Here is a 21,651-nt window from a genome sequence, read left to right as displayed (position 1 = left end):
CATCACTCTACATGAAATGAGATCATTAATTCACTGGACTTAAAACAATTCAGTATTTTAGGACTTGCAAGCCCTCTGAAAATTCCTCAACAAAAAGCCACCACACAATAGCACACCTCTACTCAGTGCATCTGAAGCCTAATGACAACAAGTTCCCTTTTTTGGTTTACTGCTTTACATCATATGCAGTATTAGTCCAGTCAGTGGCCAATGTAAAACCACAGCTCTGGAGCTAACACAAATTGTCAATTCACTCTCCTCAGAAACTATCAGGACCTCTTCCCTACTTGTGCAAAGATTCATTATTTCCCCAGTGGCCAGCTGACCTGCATTTCAGGGTGCGTTTTGTAAAGTCCACTCAGCAAGTATTGTCAATCTACATCTTAAATAAGTGATCTCTTTTTGTTGACATACAGACCACCTAATCCTGGTACTGCAAAGATATTAAGGCTGCTTGGCATTTCTCTTCAAGGATCAGTAATGAAACCTTAAAACTAACCAAGAAGTCCTCCACAGTGACTGAAAATTTATCTCCATCACCTTCAATGCCTGTCTATATCCCATAGGTCGTTATTCTTTTTCAGAACATCTAAAATATTTAGTGTTGCTAACTTGTGTATCTCCTTTCTTTGGCACACTGTGTGTGCCAGAAACCAATCTAACACACTAGGGCCATCGTATTCATCTCACCTTCCAGGAGAGCCAGGGTGAACATTATAGCAAGGCCAGCTCCAAGCTGAGACACCAATGACAAGTCTCTCAAGGAAATTAGTAATCTATCCTCTACTGAGATCTGCTAGGATAAACAAGTCCTTGTAATATTTTAGCTCTGTGTTAACCACAAGAAAGTGAAAGAGAGAGTATTTCACAAATAGAACTATAACACAAGCAAAGTATACATTAAGAGATTTATTTTCCCTTTCCATATTCTCAGAATAACTGAGATAGCTATACTGTTTAATAAAAGAAAAATAAAAAGTCAGCTAGAGAGGAAGCCTGAATCCCCAAGTGTTGTTAGCTTAGCTTGTTCTCCACTCCTTGATATGGGTTTTATAAAATCCCCCATGCTAAGTTCTGGGCCAAATCAATGGGTAAAAATTAAATGTGCCATCAGTTAGCAAAGCATTTCTAACTGATTTTCCTTTCTACAAGCCTGCTCATAGAAAGGTTCAAGAGGCACTTTGTTTTGTGTAGCTCTGGGAAGCAATTCTCAATTTCTTCAAAGCAATTGGAATATACTGAGACTTATTAGCCAAATTGTTAACAGAAGTTATGATCACCAAACATCCAGCAAGGTTATTATAACATACTGATCATTTTATTTGATGATTGAGTTAAAACCGTTTAACATGGTTAAACATGTAGAATTTACATTTAACATGTAAATGGGTAGAATCACATTCCCCTGTGCCAGTCTTCCAGGAATAGCTGATCTTCACACTTTTACAACAGCTTTTCCAAGATTTTCTCCCTTTAACATTCCTATAAAAGCCATCGGCATGTTCTCAAATCCTTCAGTGACTTGTTCATGGTACTTCACCTTTCCCTGTCAAAAATAAGAGAGGAAATTGCTGAATTTTCATCCACCAAAACTGAATAAATTGCAGTAAAATTTTCTCCAGCATATATATTTCATTTGAAACGTGCAAGCTGGCATGCACCAGGATAACTGCAAAAACAGGTGGGCTCTTGTGAGGATCTGCTTTTGTTGTAAAACCTTCTACTTGGAGTCATAACAGGAACATGCTGCAAAAACATATCAGGATAGATTTATTGCTACTTGATCCCCAAACAACTGACAGATAAAGGATCATTTCCCCAAAGCCAGGCCTGTCTCTACTCATACAGAATTATGGAAAAGCAAATCAAACGACCAAACCTGAACCATCCCAAATCCTCATGTTTGTAGAAACTAGAGTCTCTTAGCTTTTAGCATTCACACTCACAAACTTCTCACAGCCATGAACCACTTTGCTTACTCACTCAGCCACCACCTAGAAAAATGAAATATAAGAAAATCCCTAGTAAGTCCCTTTACTATAAAAACATTCATTATTTTCAGTGATTTCAGAACCATACTGCAATGGGAATCCTGGCCCATACTACAAATGACTGAGAAATACAGGAATTATTTTTAATATAATATTAAAATATATTTAATATAATATAGAAATACAGTTAATTCTAAATATGAAAATCTTCATTGCCAGATAAGTGTTTTGAATTGATCTGATGCATGCTTCTTCAAAGCATACAGGTATTCTGGATTATATTGGCATCTACAAGCTGATATCAGAGGTTTCAACAAAACAGAAGGGATCAGGCATATTTACTATGGTTTAAGTGTCCCCAGGATTCTCAAGGATCAAGTCAGGGAGAAGGAAAGTGTTATGCTGGGATCTTACCTAAAGAGATATGACAAGAGACCTTTTGCAGAGGTGGAATCTGCAGTGTGAGTACACCTTACAAACAACTGCTTCTTCCTTCCCTCCTTACCTCCACAACCCACTTTAGCAGGGCCTGCAGACCTTCCTCCCGGCGGTTGCTCCACCGGCTCACAATAAACCCTTCCATTTGAAGCTCTTTGAAAATCATGGGAATCTGCACATAAGGCCCTGCAAGAGAAAAGAACCAACAAGCCATCTGCAATATTAGCTCCATTCAGAATAAGTCCCAATGCACAAAGTGAGCTTTTAGACAGTAAAGACCACTAAATCACTTTGTTTCAACCAGAAGCAACAGGTATTCTTCCAAAAAGAATTTCCAGTGCAAAAGACTGAAGAATCATGGACAGAGAGTCACCTAGGGAGACAAAGGCCTGATCCATAAAGCTATGGAGCTAAACAATTTCATTCAGAAATAAAACGGCCTCAGCTTCACCTGAGACACTTAAGCTGAATCTCAAAAATACTGTTTTAATAGTGTGACAAGCTATTTGTTTGATAGCCTGATAGGCTCTCGTGCTCTCTCTAACTCTCAAAATTTAAGTTATAAACTCTAGAAAAGCAGTTCCCTCAATCATAAAAATGTGTACTAGTTTCCTCATTACCAAAAACCTGTTCAATTTTTTTAAAGTGATTTGACAGTCCAAAGCTAGTCAGCTACCAAAGAGAATACAGTCCTACTTGGTCCAGAAGGCAAATCTGGAAAATTTAATTATATTGAAAATGAATATTCATTCACCCAAATTTCTCATCAGTTTTATTAGTAGCTGAAATCTCCTGGGAAAAAAAAACCCAAAATCTTAAACTGCATCATCTAAAAACATGACAGAAAACCATTATCTCATCTTAAAGTGCATACTACTGTATAAATGGCATCTTGTCACCACACCTGCCTTCTGCTGATCTATATCCGCATAGGGCCATGTGGAGTCCTGTTTTACATATTCTAGCCAGTCCTTAATTTCTAATCAGTTGATGTTCACCAGATAGTGTACACAAAGGAGGATGAGTGCATGTACACACAAGGAGCATGGTCTCAGTGTCTCACAGCAGCAGTTAGTTACCCAAATGTATACACATATATGCATATATACACACTTAAATGGCACAGAGAAGTAAATAGTAGACCTTTGTTTTGTCTTTTTGCCATCACCAAAGAGAAAATCAATTTAGACACAATAAAGGCCCTCACCTTTCTGAGGCACAGAGTCATTGTACTGAGAGATGGCACCACAGACTGCAATCCTTCCATATTTCTTCATCTGGTTGATAGCAACACTGGCAAATTCTCCACCCACCTACAAGAACCAGAGCATGTGCAGCATTAGAGACAATTCAGTGTTTAGCACTGACTGCCAAAATCTGCCAACACTTGATTGTTGCACCAACATGTTGTCAGAGGAAGTAACTTCCACTACTCCAAAAACTTGGAGGCTGCAGAAATCCTTGTATTTACACAGTGCTATGAGAATTCAATCTCACTCTTCTAAAAAATAATCCTGAATGTAGGGAATAAGTTTTAATTCCAAATCTACTTCATGAAGCTTGGTTTGGAAGCATCAGGCAGGACTAGAACATAGATCCTCTTCCTAAGGGTGCTAAGAAGCACCATCTCTGCTTTTCCCATACACCGGACTGCAATTTTGCATCTTTACAACATGGTGATGTAAACTTTTTACTTTATGGTTCTCATCTCCAAAATAGGGATGTGCTGTGAATATAAGCTTTTAATAGTGAAAAGCTATGAGAAAATATTCTGCTGTGGGGAGCTCTGCACAAAAGTTGGAAGCGAGAATGAAGGGAACAGACATGACCATAAAACCTATTTAAGACCTTAGCAGCATGGGACATGAAATTTGGAAGGCTAACACAAAGTGGCAGGAGCTACTGCCACAGAGACAAGCACTTTGCCCTGACACCAAATATTCCTTTCAATTGCCAGAGAAAGGCAGAACACCATGGCCTTCATCCCTGGACTGGCAGAAGCACTGCTGAAAAGATGATGATGGCTTCTTTTAAATCGGACACCTAGCGGGGAGTTTAAGGCTGGTATATCAGCTAATACCCAGGTATTAGATTATCAGGTATAATGCATATGTTAGCTGTAGTAGGAAATTAAAAGAGACAGGGCTAGTTCTTTATCTTGAAAGTGAACTGCATTCAATAATTTCAGATGAATTTGGGAGATGTCAGAAACTTTGAGGGCTACTCCAGTACTTTTCCAAATGGGCCTTGCTACTCTTTTGTTTACAGGTATCAATGCAGCCTGCATGACCACATGATCTGGAGCCATCCATGCTCACTCCCTTTTCAGCAATAGCAGAGAACTGCCTGTGGTCGAAGGTGGGGCCAGGAATGGACTGGATCAGTTTTATGTTACTGTGACTGTCACCTCCCCCAAAACGTGCCATGCTTTCCAGAGAGTGAAAACTTTTCTCTCTCCATTCACAAATACTGCCAATAATCCAGCTTTGCCTTTTGGGTTTTGTTCTTTCTGTTACTGCTTAAGTGAGCTGCAGAAATATGTGTGGGAAGGGAACAGAAAAGCAGTAAGCTCCTACAGAGACAACTGCTTGATTAAATGGATCTCTGTATTGAAATCTTGGTTATTGATTATTATAGATGATTACAATATTGAGTTCCTGCTACAGTTTAAAGAAAATTATAGCTGCTCAAGGCAAGGCCTTCTCTTTGAACTTACATTGTCAAAGAAACAGTCGTAGCCATCAGGAGAGGCTTCACGCAGTGCTTCATCCAGAGACTTAACAGTCTTGTAATTAAAGGCTTCATCAAAGCCTATTTTTTTCAGATAGGCAACCTTGTCATCTGAGCCAGCACAGCCAACCACTTTGCAACCCTGCAAGGAAAGGAGATAAACATTTATAAACATTCCCTGACAACACAGGCTGACACTTAAGACTGTGCTGGGTGAAGGGCTAATCCTTAAAGTAAGGTCGTTGTCAGCATATGAGCTCCTGAAACGTCCAACAACATTTGCTATGTCTTCAGGAACTTTTCCATCTCAAGATCCTAGTGTAGGCATACCTTCAGGGATGCTTGTTCGACTTATCATTCATGGCCTTGTTGCCCTGTTTCATAGCTATATCTTCCCAGCAGCAAGTATGAGCAGTTCAAGTCACTCACCCCAATTTTAGCAAGCTGACCCACCACAGAGCCCACAGCACCAGCTGCAGCATTAACCAGCACTGTCTCTCCTGGCTTCATCTTGCAGACCTCCAGCAGACCAAAATATGCAGTGAGGCTGCAAAGAAAAGGAAAGCATGTTCAGTGAGAAATAAAAGATGACAAACAGAGACATGATTTGACCACACTGAACCAAAATATCATCACTATCAAAACAAGATTAAGTTTTCCTATTTGTGAAATACAAAACTTAATCCAACCTTCTTAATTTGGCTTTTTCACAGCCATCCCAGGAAAAAAATCCACAGATAAACTGCTGGGAAATAGAATGTTGAGGTAGAAATCTCTCTAAGAGAATGTTGAGGTAGAAATCTCTTTAAGGTAAAAACAGCTTTCATTGTGCTCATTAGTCAGAAGGAGAAGCACAGATAATTCTGTGACAACTCAGTTACATACTGGAAGAGATAGTAAATCCAAGCTAGACAGAGGTCAGCTGCCAGTTGGTATCTACCAGATTAAATTATTAGCACAAATCAAAGCTGGCAGAAAAAGATAAAAAGTGTGAGAAAAACTTGCTGAATTGATGGACTCACTGCTAGCTCATATGACTACTGGGTGAAACACAGAGTTGTTAAGGTTGGAAAAGACCTCCAAGATCACTGAGTACAACCTTTGACCAATTACCACCTTGTCAACTAAACATTAGCACTAAGAGCCACATCCAGTGTTTCTTGAGCACTTTCAGGGATAATGAATCCACCATCTCCCTGGACAGCCAGTTCCAATGCTTGGCAGCCTCTTCTGTGAAGAAATTCTTCCTGATGTTCAACCTGAACATCCCCTAAAGCAGCTTGAGGCCACTTCCTGTTGTCCTGTCACTTGTCACCTGACCCCCATTTGGCTACAACCTCCTTCAGGTAGCTGTAGAGAAGAGTAAGATCTACTTGAGCCTGCTTTTATCCATGCTAAACAAGTCCAGCTCCTTCAGCTGCTTCTCATGAGACTTGTGCTCCAGGTCCTTCATCAGCCCTGTTGCCCTTCTCCGGATATGCCCGAGCACCTCAAAGTAATTCTTTTAGTGAGGGGCTCAGAACTGGAAATTGTACTTCAGGTCTCTCCAGCGCACTAGTAATCTGTAGGAACCAGTAAAGTAGCTCATCGACTGAACAAGAATCCCACAAAACTCTTCTTTTAATTTCTAAATTCAAGCTTAGAGCTTCCCATGTGGTCTCAACTGAAAGAGCTAACTGAATCTCTCTATAAGATACCTAGAAAAAACATGCATGTTGACTGATGTTAAAATGAAATCTTAGAAGTTCTCTACCACACACAATTTTACAATCCTTTTGAAAGCCTTCCACATCATTAGGACTGACTAAATCCTGATTTCCCATAAAAATTACAGAGAATGAGGTAAGAAATGCAAGCAGATAACTGAAAGATTCCAATAGTAAATATGGATTCTAAAGCACAGCAGTTCTGTCTGCTGCAGTGCAATTTAAAAGACATCTACATTGCTGTATGATAAAGCATCTGTCTTTTGCATTTTGGGGTTGATTCTGGAAATACAGTGACGGCAACAGAGCCCAATCAGTAAAAGCAGACTAGTCCAGGTAGCAGTGAAGTTTGAGACCTTCCACTGAGGTTAACACAGACTGAACTAGATTCTTTCTATCTCTTCCTGGATCCTCTTTCTGACTTATTACAGCTCCTCAAGGAGAGGCACAATAATCTCCAAGGCAAATCTCCTCTGATTTAGAGGATGGACCAAACTTCATGCCCTATGCAGGGCAAGGGCATCCAGAAGCACACCATCATTTTACCACTGTGAATAGGCAATATGCTGAAAGAAAAAGACAAAGGTCAAAACAGCCATCCAGAAACCTCCTACACACCAAAATCCAGGGGACAGCTGCCTTTTTATCTCAAAACTTACCCTGGCATGCCAACTGTTCCAAGAGCTAGAGATTTGGGGAGTGATTCTGGCCAACTGGAAGGAAGGAGTTGTAGGTCTTTCCCATCAGAGATAAAATGAGTTCTCCAGCCCTTGTCACCCACGACAAAGGCCCCCACTGTGAAAGCAGGATTTTTGCTTTCTACAATCCTGTTAAAAAAAAAAAAAGTAAAAAAAAAAAGTAAAAAAAAGAAAACAAAAAGAAAACATCTTCTTAGAACAAATCAATACTGGCTCTTCCATTCTTCCTGTGATTCAGAAAAGAAATATTTCATGTCATGATTTTTATCCCATACCTGCTGATGCTGTAGGTATCAAGTGTCCTTCCTGAAATGTCCACAACCTCTTAGCATGAGGGAGATAGCAGCAAGATGATTTTAGATTCAGCCCCACCCACAATAAACCAAATTTTCCCACACAAGTGCCAACTGTTTCTTTGACTAGCACCAGTTTGGTCTGAGATCAGACCAGGCTTCTGTGAGCTAGAATGCAGGAAAGAGGACACTGGGATTAAAGCACGGAACAGCAAGGAGTGGCTATAGGCTGTCTGTTCTCAGACAACCTGCACCTCATTTAAAAGTTGAAGATAGAACCTCTTGGGATAACAAAACTAGATAAAAATCAATATCTAAAATCAGGGAGATATCCATATCAGCAGTCTATGCCAAATGAAAATTCCACTTTCTTAGCTCAACAAGAAAACTTTGCTGGAAATGGATAGATAAGCAGCTTAGAATTATTAGAAACAGTCGACCTTCTGTTCATCAGGTTGTTAACTTATCCCAGCCCTCAATGTTTCTGCAGAGAAACACAGAAGTCAAAGGCCACAGATGACACAAGCTTGGGAAAACGATGGACTTAAGGTTATATAACCCTTTCACTAGAGCTGTATCCTTGGTGATGTGGAGGTATTTTCAGCTGGAGTAGATAGCAGGCACAGTTGCAGACATGCAGCTATTAGCACATGAGGTTTTAAAATGCGAAGTTCAAAATCTGTGGCAAGTACAACAGTTGGTCCTTTATACTTGTAAAAATTACCTTTGAAGACATTATTACCAGAAACAACATACAGATGTATGCCTAAATGCTCACCAGAGAGGCAAAAGAGGTTCTTAGAGGAAAACACATTCCAACACATCCCACAGGTAAGAATGCTAGTAGCAGAAGTACGTAGACACAAATCAAGCATGGGTAACATAGGCTGCAGATCTCTTGAGTGTCAGCACACTCCTGTTGAGATCTGCCACGCACATTGATAACAGGAACTGAAGGTCTTACCTGGCAACCTGCATGCCTATCATTATGTCACCTTCCTTCATCAAACGTTGACTATAAGGTCTGCAACACAGGCAAACACAGCTTACTGTATGCAACTTTAATAATGTTCCAGACACACTACAAAGTAGTAAAAACTGCTTGACCATGGAATAGAGTATCAGCAGTGTTGTTGAACAGATCACAAAGAGCTTGTCACTGTAACAGCATAATGGGAGGTTTTCCAGAGCCAGCTACTTGGGCATCCTGGGCAGTAGTGTTGGAGGGATGATAGCATTAATCTTCCCAGCATGATCCACCACTACAAGAAGCCTGAGACTCAGAGAACTATCTCTGAATTTAGTATCCACAATGCCTCTGCAAACTACCCAGTCTCCCTATGTTTCAACTACTGCCTGTTGGGTGTATCAGCAATGTCCAACTAGAATATGTGTCTTTAAGCACAAGTTTACTAAGTTAAATTAGGCAGGAACTGCTATGAGGCTGCAGTCTCACCTGAGTACATTGCATTCCAGTTGAAGACATGACAAGGAACAATAGCTGATTCCAAGAAAAGTCTACAGTGGAAGAAATGTTACCCCAATGTCTAGCTAAATCTGGCACAGCTCCATATTTTGAGTCTTATTAACATATATTTTTTAAAAATCAGACAAAGGCATCAGGACTCTGACAACAGTGTGTGCTGCCCACTGCTGTTTTGAGGTTTCAGTGGCAAATCAAATTAGATGCTTTAGCCAGAAATTCAGAAAAGGCAAAAAGGTATACCTCATATAAGGATCAACGCTGAGAAACACTGATTCAAGCAGCAACTCTGCAATGAAAGACAAAGCAAATTCCTGGATATTAACAGTGCAGTAGAACATAGTTTCCATAAGTCACCATTTCAGCTAAATTGATATGAACTCCTGACAGCTCAAAACCCCCATATCCCATCTTTGTTTAGGGAAAACCTACCAGAAGCAACTACTACATTCATTAGTTTTGGGTTATTGGTATGCTGTTGAAAAGTAAACTTTTCCCAGTGTAGCTTTAGGAAACTATCTTATTTTCAACCCTGCAATTTTGCATGTGACTGCTCTCTCTACAGAGGGCTCAAGCAGCCAGAATTTCTAAACAAAACTCTCATTTAATTTTGATGTATATAAAATGCCATCCCATGATTCAGCCAGAAGAGGGTGGCACAGGTCAAATACAAACTACTTGGCTGCCTTAAACAGAAGGCATTAGTTTATCTTTTCTAAGTAGCCTAATCCACTTTACTGTCTCTATTAACACTAGTCTTTGGGAAAGACATTGCTAAACAAGTTTCAAACTTCTGATTTACATAGCACTTTTAGAGGTTCATCTTCACCTACTAATATTTTTTATTGCCTGTGCTCCAATGGTCTAGCTAGTACAAGCTACAAATGTACTCAGATGTAAATACTTTCTCATTACTCAAGACAGAGCAGGAAAGCCATATAACATAACAAGGAAGGCCATTAAAAGGGCCATTGTAGTGTGAACTTATGCCTCTTTTTGCTCTAGGGATTAAAATAGGAAGTAAAAAAACACTTCATGTTTTTTAAATACCTACAGGCATGAAATTTTTAAGTGCATCCATATATATAAGAAGAAATGAGTTTTCAAACATTTAAGTTGCAAACATAATTGGTACTTTAATATTCTCCTGCACATCTTTTAAAGTGTGGCAAATTTTGTAAATGACAAGTGGTGGGATGAGGCTCCAGGAAATACGATACAAATATCCATGTGAAACCAAAAATCAAAGTTCATTCATTTATCAACAGCTCTTGCTGTAAAAACTGCCTTTCTTTTTTTATTTATATTCAACCTCTCTTCTTGCTCCAACCGATCAAGTAAGAAAAAGACTGGCAAAAAAAAAAAAAAAGTAGATTTTGAATGCAGGCAGAAGTCTTGCCATCTTACTTTTTGAAATAAAAGACCAACCTTCACTGACTCCATCCCCTAGGTCTTTCAGCTGCAGGCTCATTCCCATGCAGTCACTCTGCTCTCCCCCACCACCATCCTCAATATGATCCCTCTCAGCATGAAAAACTTCACTGAAAACTTGCTCCTACGGGGTATCATGCTCTCCATCTTCTTCTGAAGGATTTTGCAAATTAAAGTAGATCAAAACATTTTACTAGTAAAACGTGTTAGGATCTTAACACAGTTACTTCATTGGTTCTGTGTCATAGTCCACTTCTCTCTTTCTGCATTAAACAGTTTCTGTTTTCTTTGTGGTTGTTGGTCTTGAGGCCATATCACTTCGGTAATTTTCTTCATTTGCAAACACTTTTGAATGCCTTTGTCATCAGGCAGCAAGTGTGATTAGGCAGCACGAAACTCTGAAAGGTATGCCCCAATTGCTGTGTAATGAACTTAGCATTCAACCATTGTTTTTAAAGGCATTATCAGAAGGAAAGGTCTCTTTGAAACTACCAGAAAAATCAGTATACTTTTTCAGCAATTGTCCTTCTCCCTTGAGGTGCACGGCTTGTAACAAGCCACCAATTTTTGAAATTCCAAAGAGAAACATGCAGTTTTATAGATCCACCACCACACACATCAGCAATCATATAACCTCCAGAAAAATAAGAAGTAACAGGTTAACAGGTCTCTGCTCACCTCCATCCTTTAGATTCGGTAGCTCTATGCTCTTCAGGTCAAAGTCACTGGTTTTGGGAAGACCTTCAAAATGCTTCTTTAGAACCCATGCCTTGGCAATCACCATCCTGTGCAAAAAACACAAAGCACAGCTGTCAAAGCGATGCCCAACAGTGCTGGGCTGGTTATAGGACTGGTTTAGATTTTATCAGGCAAAACACCTATCTGGATAATGTGCCATCACACTGCTTGCATCTGTGGTAATATCACCAGGTTAAAAAAATGTCAGAAAAGTCCCCTCATTGCTTTAGCAACCCCGATCTTCCTGTGACCTGTCAGACCTCCCTGCCTGCTGGCAGCAAGTCCTCATGTGGGAAGTCATCTCAGCAAAATGGACAACGCCCACTCCAAAGATACTAAAGAAGGAAAATCTACTATTTTATGAGGGAAAAAAAAATCCCTTTAGAAAAAAAAAATAAAACTTAAGTCTATTGCCCCCCTTACCTGAGGTCTACTGAACCTAAAGCTTTACAAGCTCGAACCAAAGTGCAACTGAGAAAAACAAAGGTAAGCAAGACCCCTTTCTGTGACGCTCATATTGAAAGAAAACGCTTCTCCAGTTGTGAAGCTCAGAGCTTGAAACTGGGAGCTCATTGCTACCAGTAAGTTCCATACAAGACATAAACAAATTACTTGCTTTAAATCTATCCTCACAGGTCCTTTTCCCTTCTTATACCCAAGTGCATCAACAAGAACAAAGAAAGAAAAGCTTATACTTAGATCAGGCAGGTGAAAACTGGGTCTTCTGCTGACAAGTGAATAATCTTCCGTGTCTGCTCAGTCAGTGGCTGGACTCCTTCAGTCACACTCTAAAAGGGTGAAAATGTCTGCTGTCGGCAAGTAGCGCCCTCAGTAGACTGCCCTGGGAGTAAGTGTAAATCCTCTGTAAACATAGCATAAGGCACACCCATTGTGATTCAGCTTCTTCCCACTAAAATTTTAGACCAACCTTCAACCCCCCCCTCCTCCCCCACAGTTCAGTGCCCAGCCAGTCGCACAGGCACTGCTGTGAAGCACGCAATGCTAAATGCATAAAACCCGTGGTTCTAGAATCCACAGAATACTGCAGATAGATAAGACTGTCCACCACAATAGGAGTTTATTCAAATTACCTTTTACCCATCCAGCCCTGAAACTCTTTAAGAGTTCTACCTCTGTGCACAATTATCTAATAAAAATTTATGTCCATTTCATTGCCCAATTCATATGTTAACACAGAAAATACGTTCGCCACTCATGGTGTGTGCCCTGACATGCTCACTGCTCCTAGCGCAATGACAGCTTTCCTGGCTAAGCCTCTATCTAGGAGCCACCTTAAGAAACAATAGCAAATTTTGGCATTTTGCCCCAACTATGTCACAATGAGGCATATAGCAAGGGAGAAAACTTTGTGCAGGGGACTGTGTCCAGCTTTCGTTCTTTTTGTGAAAACGCACAAGTACAATATGAAGGGTGAAAAGTGTAAAGAAACCAATATATAGCGACGGGTTCAACTACAAAACCCATGAAGACAGAAGTGCTAATTAGTAACAAGGACCTGAGGGAAAAAAAAAGCGAAATGTGTTTAAAGATGCACATGGAAAGATCAGGGAGAAGGGCAAGCTCTCCACTATTTAGATAAAAGAGTAAGTCACCAAATCCAGAAACTAATCAGCACTCAACAACTTTCTGTGATGAAACAGAGATATTCTGTGTTCCTCAACGACAAAAGAACACTACACAAGTGAAGATTTCCTGCACCAGAAGTGTGTGCTGGGGAAATCATCTTTCACAAAAGTAGTGAAGGAAGTATCATCAAAATCCACGTCAAAGCTTCCCACAGTAGGTAACGAGGCAGCCAAAGCCATCATTTGTGTCTGCTGCTTTATGTATTTGTTTTGGCATCAATAGAGTTCGGCTGTTAAAAAAGATACCACGACACCGCAGCAACAACAAAGCAAAGCCAGAAAACATGTTTACAGGAGCAAAAGATGAGTTCAGAGTAACACAAAACTGACCCTATTCACTAGCTTACACTCACAGGCATTGAGAGGGATTTATCCCACCAGTGTGCCCTGCACTCAGATAGATACCCAAGTGCTACAACCAAGAATGACCAGGGACAAAGGGATGCTGGCTAGGCTGGCAGCCATTCACTGATGTGCCATTTTTACCTCCGGGGAGCCAAAAGTGATTGAGAAATGCTTCCTCTTCCATCCTGTCACACATTAGTGAATCATCAGTACCGAATCCCTGCTTTTTGGCTCTTTTGTCTGCCTGCCTCCGAGGCACCCTGTTCTTTGCTTTCCCACTATCCCATCTTGATATCTTGAGTCTTCACAGCTGAGTACAGGAACTTGTTACTTGCTTCAGACTGACCTTCGTTATCTTTACCATTCAAAAGCACTGTAATCATGACACTCTCCAAATCTACATGCCATCAGTACTGGCCATTTCTGTTTCCCTTCTGTTGTTTCTTCGGTGCTTCCACTCTCACATCTCCCAATCACAGGAATCCTCACCTCCCTATCAAAATTCTCTATTTTTTGGCATATATAGATTTTTGCAGCAGAGCAATGATTCTGCTTAGGAACAATACTGAAAGACTAATTTCTAAACACTTTTTTATTACATTTAGGCCTGATTTGGGAAACAGTACAATTTTTCTGCTTGCTATTTCTCTTTTTCTGCTGAAATTGCATAATTATAGCCACTTCAAGGCTAGGAAACTTTCCTGTAGGTCATAAAACAAAAAGCCCCAAATCAAACAGAAAACAACACAGCTTGATTAATGGAGCCACAAACTAATTTCCAGGTTAACAAACCAAGATTATTTTGTATGTTTAGGAAGTGGTAAGAACTACATTGCTAAAGCATATTAAATAATTCCAAAGGATAAACAGCAGTGATACATTTGTGGGCTCCAGTTAAATCTTACTGGACTAAGCATGTCATAGATACAATCTCAGTTCCAAGAGTAGTAACCTGCTCTTGTAAACTGTAATACTACTTTGTTTTCAATGTCAGTAGGTTTGAATAATACATGTATTTTGACAGTGAGTTATATCTTAGTTAACTAGGAGTTCTGTGTTTTTTTAAAAATTTTTGTAATGAACAACATTTAATTAGTTAAAAAAGTTTGACTGTGACTTTACCTGTGGTTTTGACTTAGATCTCTGTTGGCTGAGTGTCAGTAGAAAGCCCTGAGAAATTAACTCACTGCACCTGCAGAAAGGAACTCCAAGGACCCAAACCTCTAAAAGAATATAATCAATAGGGGAAGAACAAAGTCGAATAAAGAATTACTGAATGGTTATCAATTAACTAGAGGTGAATTAAAATAGAACAAGAAATATATCTTTAAAAAGATAATGAGTGAGAGGCCTATACATCCCAGAAAACTTGACTGATACATTGCAGGTGCAGTAAGGGAACCATTTCATAGATGAGTACACTCCAGAAAATTCAATCAATAGTAACTGTCTAACCAGGACAGTAAATTTAATAAAGCACTGTTTAGCTGGATGAAACTTGGGTTATACATTAAGCAAAGATAGATAAAATGTTCTGGAACTAATTAAAAGAAACAAAATACATATACCATGATTAAACAAATTAAGCAGATTTTTGGGAGTGTCTATAAAAAACCTTGGATGTTATAGTATATAAGTGTGTAAGTGCCTGAAAATTGTTGCTTCTCTGAACGTGTCTCCGGCAAATAAATTCCCAATATGTTCCAAATTTTTACTCAGAATTGTTATTAGGAATGTTTATCTAACAGCTTTTTGCTGGTAGATTTAAAACTCTTCATTTCACTTCTGTGTGTTTTCTGTATAAAGTGTTTCACAGACCATTACAATAATTATAGAAGAGAGTCTGCTATGATAACTTGAGAATGAACAGCCTAGACAATTATAAGAAGACTCCTTTGAAAATAAAGTGCTGCATTTCTGCTTGATTTTATTACAAAAGAACCATCAAAGCCTTTGCTGACATTGAAGTCCAAGACAGCATTTATTCCAGGGACCTTCAAACCATCCTTGCCCTGTGGTCTAGCCCATCAAATTATCAAATACTAAAGAATATCAAGGAAAGAAGTAATGGATTAGGAAGTCTTGGCTTTTTGCACTAATAATATATGTAACAAAGCAAAGATCCCATCTGTGTTCAGACACTGTAGCTGCTGCAACCTGTAGCAGAGCTGAAAGCAAAACACCTTCACACAGGTAATCATAGCTCAGTCCCATGGGTAAGGAGGTTCAAAATCACCATGGGTAAGGAGGTTCACAATTCAAGGGGAAATGGAAGAGAAGAAAGAAGAGGTGAAAACTGGAACACCATAAAATATACTAGAAACTAGAAAAGAAGGTCAGGAATTAAAGAGACAGACAAGTCTGAGAAACTAGAAATAGTTTGACTGAAGGCTGAAGAGCTAATGGTGATACCTGAAATCTGGGAATTGTCATATTAAAGAAGAAAAGTAGTAAAGTTTTCAAGAGAGCATGAGTCAAATCAGAAAAGTTTACCTTTCTTAAATAGCCTCAGCTGTTATTCTTGACAGGCGTGGTAAGGTTTCCTGGCCGGGACTTAGCCAAATCTAACCTTGAAGACAAAAATCCTCTTAGATACCTGTCAGTTACATGAGTTAATTTCAAATTTTGGGTTATCTTAACAGTTCATCTTCTTGACAGTCACAATTTGCAGATAGGATTGTGGTACTTTTCCTTTTATCTCCATTCTGAAGCAGTTACACCTATGCTCACACCCACATTGTAAGAAAAGGATTTGATTAAAAGCTGAGTAAAGTGTATCTCAGACATAATTCATTTGTAGAATGGTTCTGAGGAGAAAGTCACCACAGCAGCGAAGTTTTTCGGGTAATTTGTCACCAAGTCTATTTTCTTCCCCTAGATCTAATTTATTAGTCTTTTGCAGCATTTCACAGCAAACTGTCATGAACCACCATAAAGGACGAATACCTTAAAAAAAGAAAAAAAAAGCAAACAACAACCCACAGGAAAACCCCAAACTAACATAGAAAGACTTCTTGGCAGTAGATACTGCCACAGGAGTAAAAATCCAGAGGCTGCCTCAGGACTTCCCATACACATACAAGGATTACCAATTAGCTGGGAGTGAATATTGCCTCAAATCTTATGTGCCTACGAGCTTTAGCAAGAATTATTTGTCTGTCCCCTCTGACTTAGTTCTTACAATGCTTTTTCAACTGTTTTTTTCCCTTGTGGTAAAAACAAAATAAAGGCAAACCACTCCCATGCTAATTTTCGCAGAGACCATACAGCAAATACCCATGCAAGCATGACATTGCATTATGAAACAATAAAGCTGCAACTACACTTAGTTATGCAATACTACCAAATCTAGGAAGAAGGTCAAAGATTAGAGGTGACTAGTTATCACTCTGCTAAATGACTGTGTGACCCTGCTCTTACAAGGTTGCAATTCCAACAGAAGCTCAAAAGAGAAAGGTCACAGGGGGAAGTGAAAAGAGAAGGCAACAGTTTTTTTATCCCAGAAATAGGTCAGCTGCATTCAGCTCTCAGAAACTGCACACAAAGTAAGACCTGGACCTGACCACTCTCTACAGTGATCTGAAAGGAGGTGTAGCCAGCTGGGGGATAGTCTCCAAGTAACAGGATGAGAGGAAATGAGTTTAAGCTGAGTCAAGGAGACTCGGTATAGGTACTGTGAAAATATTCTTCACAGAAAGGGCTGTAAAGCGTTGGAACTGGGACATGATGTCCAGGAAACTGATGGAATCACCATACCTGGAAGTGTTCAAAAAATTTGTGGATACAGCACCTGAGGACATGTCTACTACATGGACAAACTACACTCATTTACTGGTGATCATGGTGGTGCTAGGTTGGACTTGCTGATCTTGAAGGTCTTTTTCCAACTTCAGCAGTTCTATGGTTCTGTGGGGCACAAATGTGAGCTGACAAAAAAAGCTGAAGCTCCTTAAAGGGTCAGCTGTACTTTCTCAGTCACTGCACAGCACCCTAAACTTCTTTCAGGAACTTTTTTTACTTTTTCCTTACTTAAATGTTGATACAGGACAAACATATGTTGTAACATCAATAAATGCAAAATTTCATCAGAGCTGTAGAGACATCCGAAACCCCAGTTTCACTTCTTTGATTTGCAGCAACAGGCCTGTTACTGCCCCACAGAGAGAAATGTTTAATCTGCTTGATTTTACAGCTGCCAAAGAAAACTTTGAGTTTTTAAAAGCATAGATTTCCACAAAGGTTAAACACCCCCTTGCAGTACACACATCTCTTGCAGCATAGTGTACTAAATGAACTTGTAAGGGAAGTGACAAAGTTTCAAGCTGGTGCTTTCAAGCACCAGCGAACTCTCTGAAGTCCCCTGCTGGATTTCTGTAGTATAACAAGGGTAGTTTAATCGTTGAACAATTTCCTCCTTGCAATATGCACAACCAACTTCTCCCTCAAGACGGAAACTCGCTGCTCCAGCTCACTTAGAATGTAAAATCTGATATCAGTTACCTGTTATCTTGTAAGATTAAGGAGACAGACAAACGAGAAATTAAAGGGAGATGAGGCAAAAAAGAAGAGGGATGTCAACAAGAGTCCAAGGAAACAAATTTTAAGAGTGGAAGCATACATCAGATTGCACACAGACATATGAAGTTGTATTACTTTTAAAAGATAAAGATTTCACAATCTCTTCAGGCAACCTGTTCTAATACCTAACCTTGACATAATTTGGCAGGAGGAAATCTCAGGACTCTCTACATGTTTATTGGAAAACAGTGTTTAGCAAACAACATTTATCATCTCTTACTATGCATTCCCCTCAGATGAGCTGGGTTCCATTCTCTTAACACTGTCATGCTAAGCAGCTAAAGAAGGCAGCAGAAACAATAGCTTTTGTTTCTGGATACTGAACAAAGCCGTTTCTCTCTTGGTTTTCCTTCTACTAGGGAATTGAGAACTCTGGATGTATCTGGATACAAGCTCAGGGTAGTGGGGAAAGATTCTGCTTTTCCAGATCATGACTGTCTAGGTCCTTCATAAGGATATCAAAAATTATGACTAGTAATGGGCTGCCAACTGGACTTTGTCCTGCAGTGGACAATCCTCCAATTTAGGGACAGGTTTAACTCAGCAATTTGTCTCCGAGGTAGGGCTAGATGAACACTCACATTTATAGAACATAGGAAATTCCCTCAGTCAGAGCTCACATCCATGACCAGCGCTGATAAGTGGCAAGAGGCAAATCTGTCAGGTGCCACATGTCACTGAGGACAGCTCCTGTGTCATAACACTAGGACTTCAAGGATGGCATTTTTCACAGACGCAATTCTGCCACTAGACCTTCACTTATAGTGGGAAACATTTTGCTACCCTGCTGTCCACCCACTCGAAGCATGTGGAAAGAGAGGTGGTTTGTCATAGAAGACGGAATGAGTACCTCAGCCTTCTTGCACATTGATACCGTTTGCCATGCTTGCATTTCCCACGGTGGTGTGTGTATCTACGCTTTCCTTCACCTCTCCAGTCTGAGTAACACACCTGTAGAAACCCTTCTTGTTATTCTTCGCACTCCTTGGCAAGTTCAGCTCCAGATGACCCCTGGCCTTCCTCAGTCCATCCCTACACACATCCCTGCTCCCTGTACTCTTCTGAAGATACCTGTCCCTCCTTCCACTGCCGCTGCATTTCCTTCTTGCCTTTTAGTTTCACCTACTCACCCATGCTGATTTCTTGCCTTCTTTACTCAATTTCTTGTGACTGGGGATCACTAGCTCTCGTGCTCTGTGGAAGGTGTCCTTAAAAATACATTAGCTCTGTTCCACCCTTTGTCCAAAAGAGCAGTTTTCCACAGGGTTCTACTGACTAGCTCCTTGAACAGCTGGAAGTTTGCTTCCCTGAAGCTCACTATAAAGTTATTTTAACAAAGAAAAATCCTCTCCTGGATAGCTATCTGCTAAAAATATATTTTCTTTCCTCAAGCCATGTGTTACATTCGTTCCAATGTGCTAAGTGTGTGTTAAGTAGCTACAACTGGACTTCTTATTTTTTAAAATGAAGCACTCAAATTTAAGGCTTATGATATCAAAGCTATTACAAATCTACTTAAAAACTTATTTCTTAATACTTATTTTCTTCCCCATATCATATGTAAACAGGGAACATATCTGTCTATCTTTATAGGACAAAGCCTCTTAGCAGGATTGCTTCTGCTTTATTTCCATTTCCTTATTTCAGGGTGTGGTTAGTCTGGATGGAAAAGGAACACCTGGAGCAGGTACAGTACTAGCTCCCCAGCTGCCAGCTCCACCAACCACACATTTGGAATGACTTTGGCCATTTGAAGAACAACCAAGTGCCACCTTCAATGTAGTTCAAGCAGCCACCTCTAACAGGAACAAACCAGGAACCCTCTTGCAGGCAAGAGACACTCTAGCATGTTTGCCACAGAAGGCAGATTCAAAGATAATTTGGGAACATTTTCAGTTTGCCACATAAAGAGCAGGCTTGTATAGTTATACAGTATCAATCTGATTATTGTCCATACTGCAAAACAACTTTTCCCAGTTTAGTTTCCAGATATAAGCAAGTGAACAGCAGATAAGGGACCACCATCAAGTGCTTTTGGCTGCAGTACTTCCAGCAGTAGGGCTGTCACACTAATCCCTTAAACAGCTGCATACAATGTAATTCCCGAAGCAAGCAAACACATTGTGTTGTTTCCCAGATGTAATGTAGACCTGCAGTCTGGATTATTTCAAATTACTGAAATAACACCAAACGCAGTAGTCCAGGACACCAAATTTTACAGCAGACCTCAGCAGTAACACTGTCCAGCAAGACTGGAGCCTGCCTGCAAAGTCCCGGTCTATTTATACAGCACAGCACAACAAAAGTGGGCTCAGGAAAGAATAAATGCATCCAGTCGACTTTGCTTTCCTGCTTTGACCAGTGCAGTGCACTGCAGCAATAAATAGACAGCTACTGTTCTTCCAGTAACACGTACTCACGCATTTTGAGCAAGTTCTCCTAATTCTGTTTGACTGGAAGAATGTCTATGTAAATTACAGCAATAGATTTGAACAGGCATGGGGGGCGCTTGGTTTTCTGGTTTGTGGGTGTTTTTTTTTTTTTTGGTTTTTTTTTTTTTTTTTTTTTTTAAGGGAAAAGGGGGTAGATTGCGGTGGGGGTGGCATAGTGGTTATGCTTGTAGAAAGTATAGAACAGCACTTCCTTAATTTAAATATAATTCCAGGGAGGTACAAAGACACTTCCCGCCACAGCCTGGAGTTAACGCTCATGTTCTTCGGCCCCGCTACAGAACTCCCCACGAACGCCCAAGCACCTTCCCGCCCACCCCCACCCTCCCCGCGGACCGCAGGCCCCCGGCCGCCCTCCCTCACGGGCCGGCACCCGCCACTTCCCTCCTGCTCCCGCCTCCGTCAGAGCAGGAGGAGCCCTTTCCTCGCAATGCCCGCGATGCCCGCCTGCCCGGGACTGCGTACCGTCCCCTTCCGACCGCGTCCCAGCAGCGTCCGCTCCTCTCCCCACGGGAGGAGCCAGGCGCGGCCCTGCACCGCCCCTCTGCTGCCGGCGGGGGCGGCCGCCATCAGGCACCTCCCCTAACGGCTGCCACGTTCGGCGCCAAAATTTGATCCTGGCGGGAGTCGGAGAGCGGCTGCGGACGGAGGTGAGCGAGTGAAGCAGCGGAACCGGGGATCGGCTCTGGAGAGGGGTGAGCGAGTGAGGCAGCGGGACCGGGGAGGGAAGGGGGGCTGCTCGCGGCCAGTTTGGCATCAGAACCGGCAGGGAGGGCTCGCTGGAGCGGGATCGCTGGCGAGGCCGCGGGGGCAGGGCCGGTGATGGCTCCTTGTTGGCGGCGCCTCAGAGCCGAGGTTGCCGCTTCCCTGGGATTTATCCCTCGCGGGCGGTGCGGCTGAGTAGGTACAGCAATTCTGCAAGCACGAGAGGGATGCTCTGCTGTGTTCCGAAACATCCGGGCTTTCCCTTCCCCTTCGCTGGCGGCCAGCTTTGCGACAAACCATGGTTTTGCGGCCAATCTATACCCGAATGTCGTGATAAACTTTTTGTAAAGGAAGTCTCTTAGAAATGCTGAACTACTGGGTTTATGTTTTTGAGATACTGCCTTGATCTGTCGTCTGCT

General features: G+C 41.0%; 1 protein-coding gene across 1 annotated transcript; it reads right to left on the bottom strand.

Annotated features, from left to right (window-relative positions):
* Positions 1-1,000: 1,000 nt before the first annotated feature.
* On the bottom strand, positions 1,001-12,403 carry PTGR1 (prostaglandin reductase 1). Its single transcript, XM_062513036.1, has 10 exons — positions 12,204-12,403; positions 11,449-11,555; positions 9,583-9,628; positions 8,821-8,880; positions 7,525-7,692; positions 5,589-5,706; positions 5,146-5,301; positions 3,637-3,742; positions 2,497-2,615; positions 1,001-1,546 (listed from the first exon to the last, which is right to left on the bottom strand). The coding sequence occupies exons 2-10, from the start codon at positions 11,552-11,554 to the stop codon at positions 1,436-1,438; spliced, it is 990 nt and encodes a 329-aa protein (XP_062369020.1). The 5' UTR covers position 11,555; positions 12,204-12,403; the 3' UTR covers positions 1,001-1,435.
* Positions 12,404-21,651: the final 9,248 nt, after the last annotated feature.

The sequence above is a fragment of the Cinclus cinclus genome, chromosome Z, assembly GCF_963662255.1.
Source record: "Cinclus cinclus chromosome Z, bCinCin1.1, whole genome shotgun sequence".
Classification (NCBI taxonomy): Eukaryota; Metazoa; Chordata; class Aves; order Passeriformes; family Cinclidae; genus Cinclus; species Cinclus cinclus.
Note: the sequence above shows the minus strand (reverse complement) of the source record. Positions and strands in the feature narration are given on the sequence as shown.

Excerpts from the sequence above, each read along its gene's own strand:
- PTGR1 (XM_062513036.1), bottom strand. The coding sequence starts at position 11,554 with ATGGTGATTGCCAAGGCATGGGTTCTAAAGAAGCATTTTGAAGGTCTT. Across the intron at positions 2,616-3,636 it reads TGACTCTGTGCCTCAGAAAG|GGCCTTATGTGCAGATTCCC; the intron begins GTGAGGGCCTTT and ends TTTCTCTTGCAG. Across the intron at positions 1,547-2,496 it reads TGCTAAAGTGGGTTGTGGAG|GGAAAGGTGAAGTACCATGA; the intron begins GTAAGGAGGGAA and ends TATTTTTGACAG.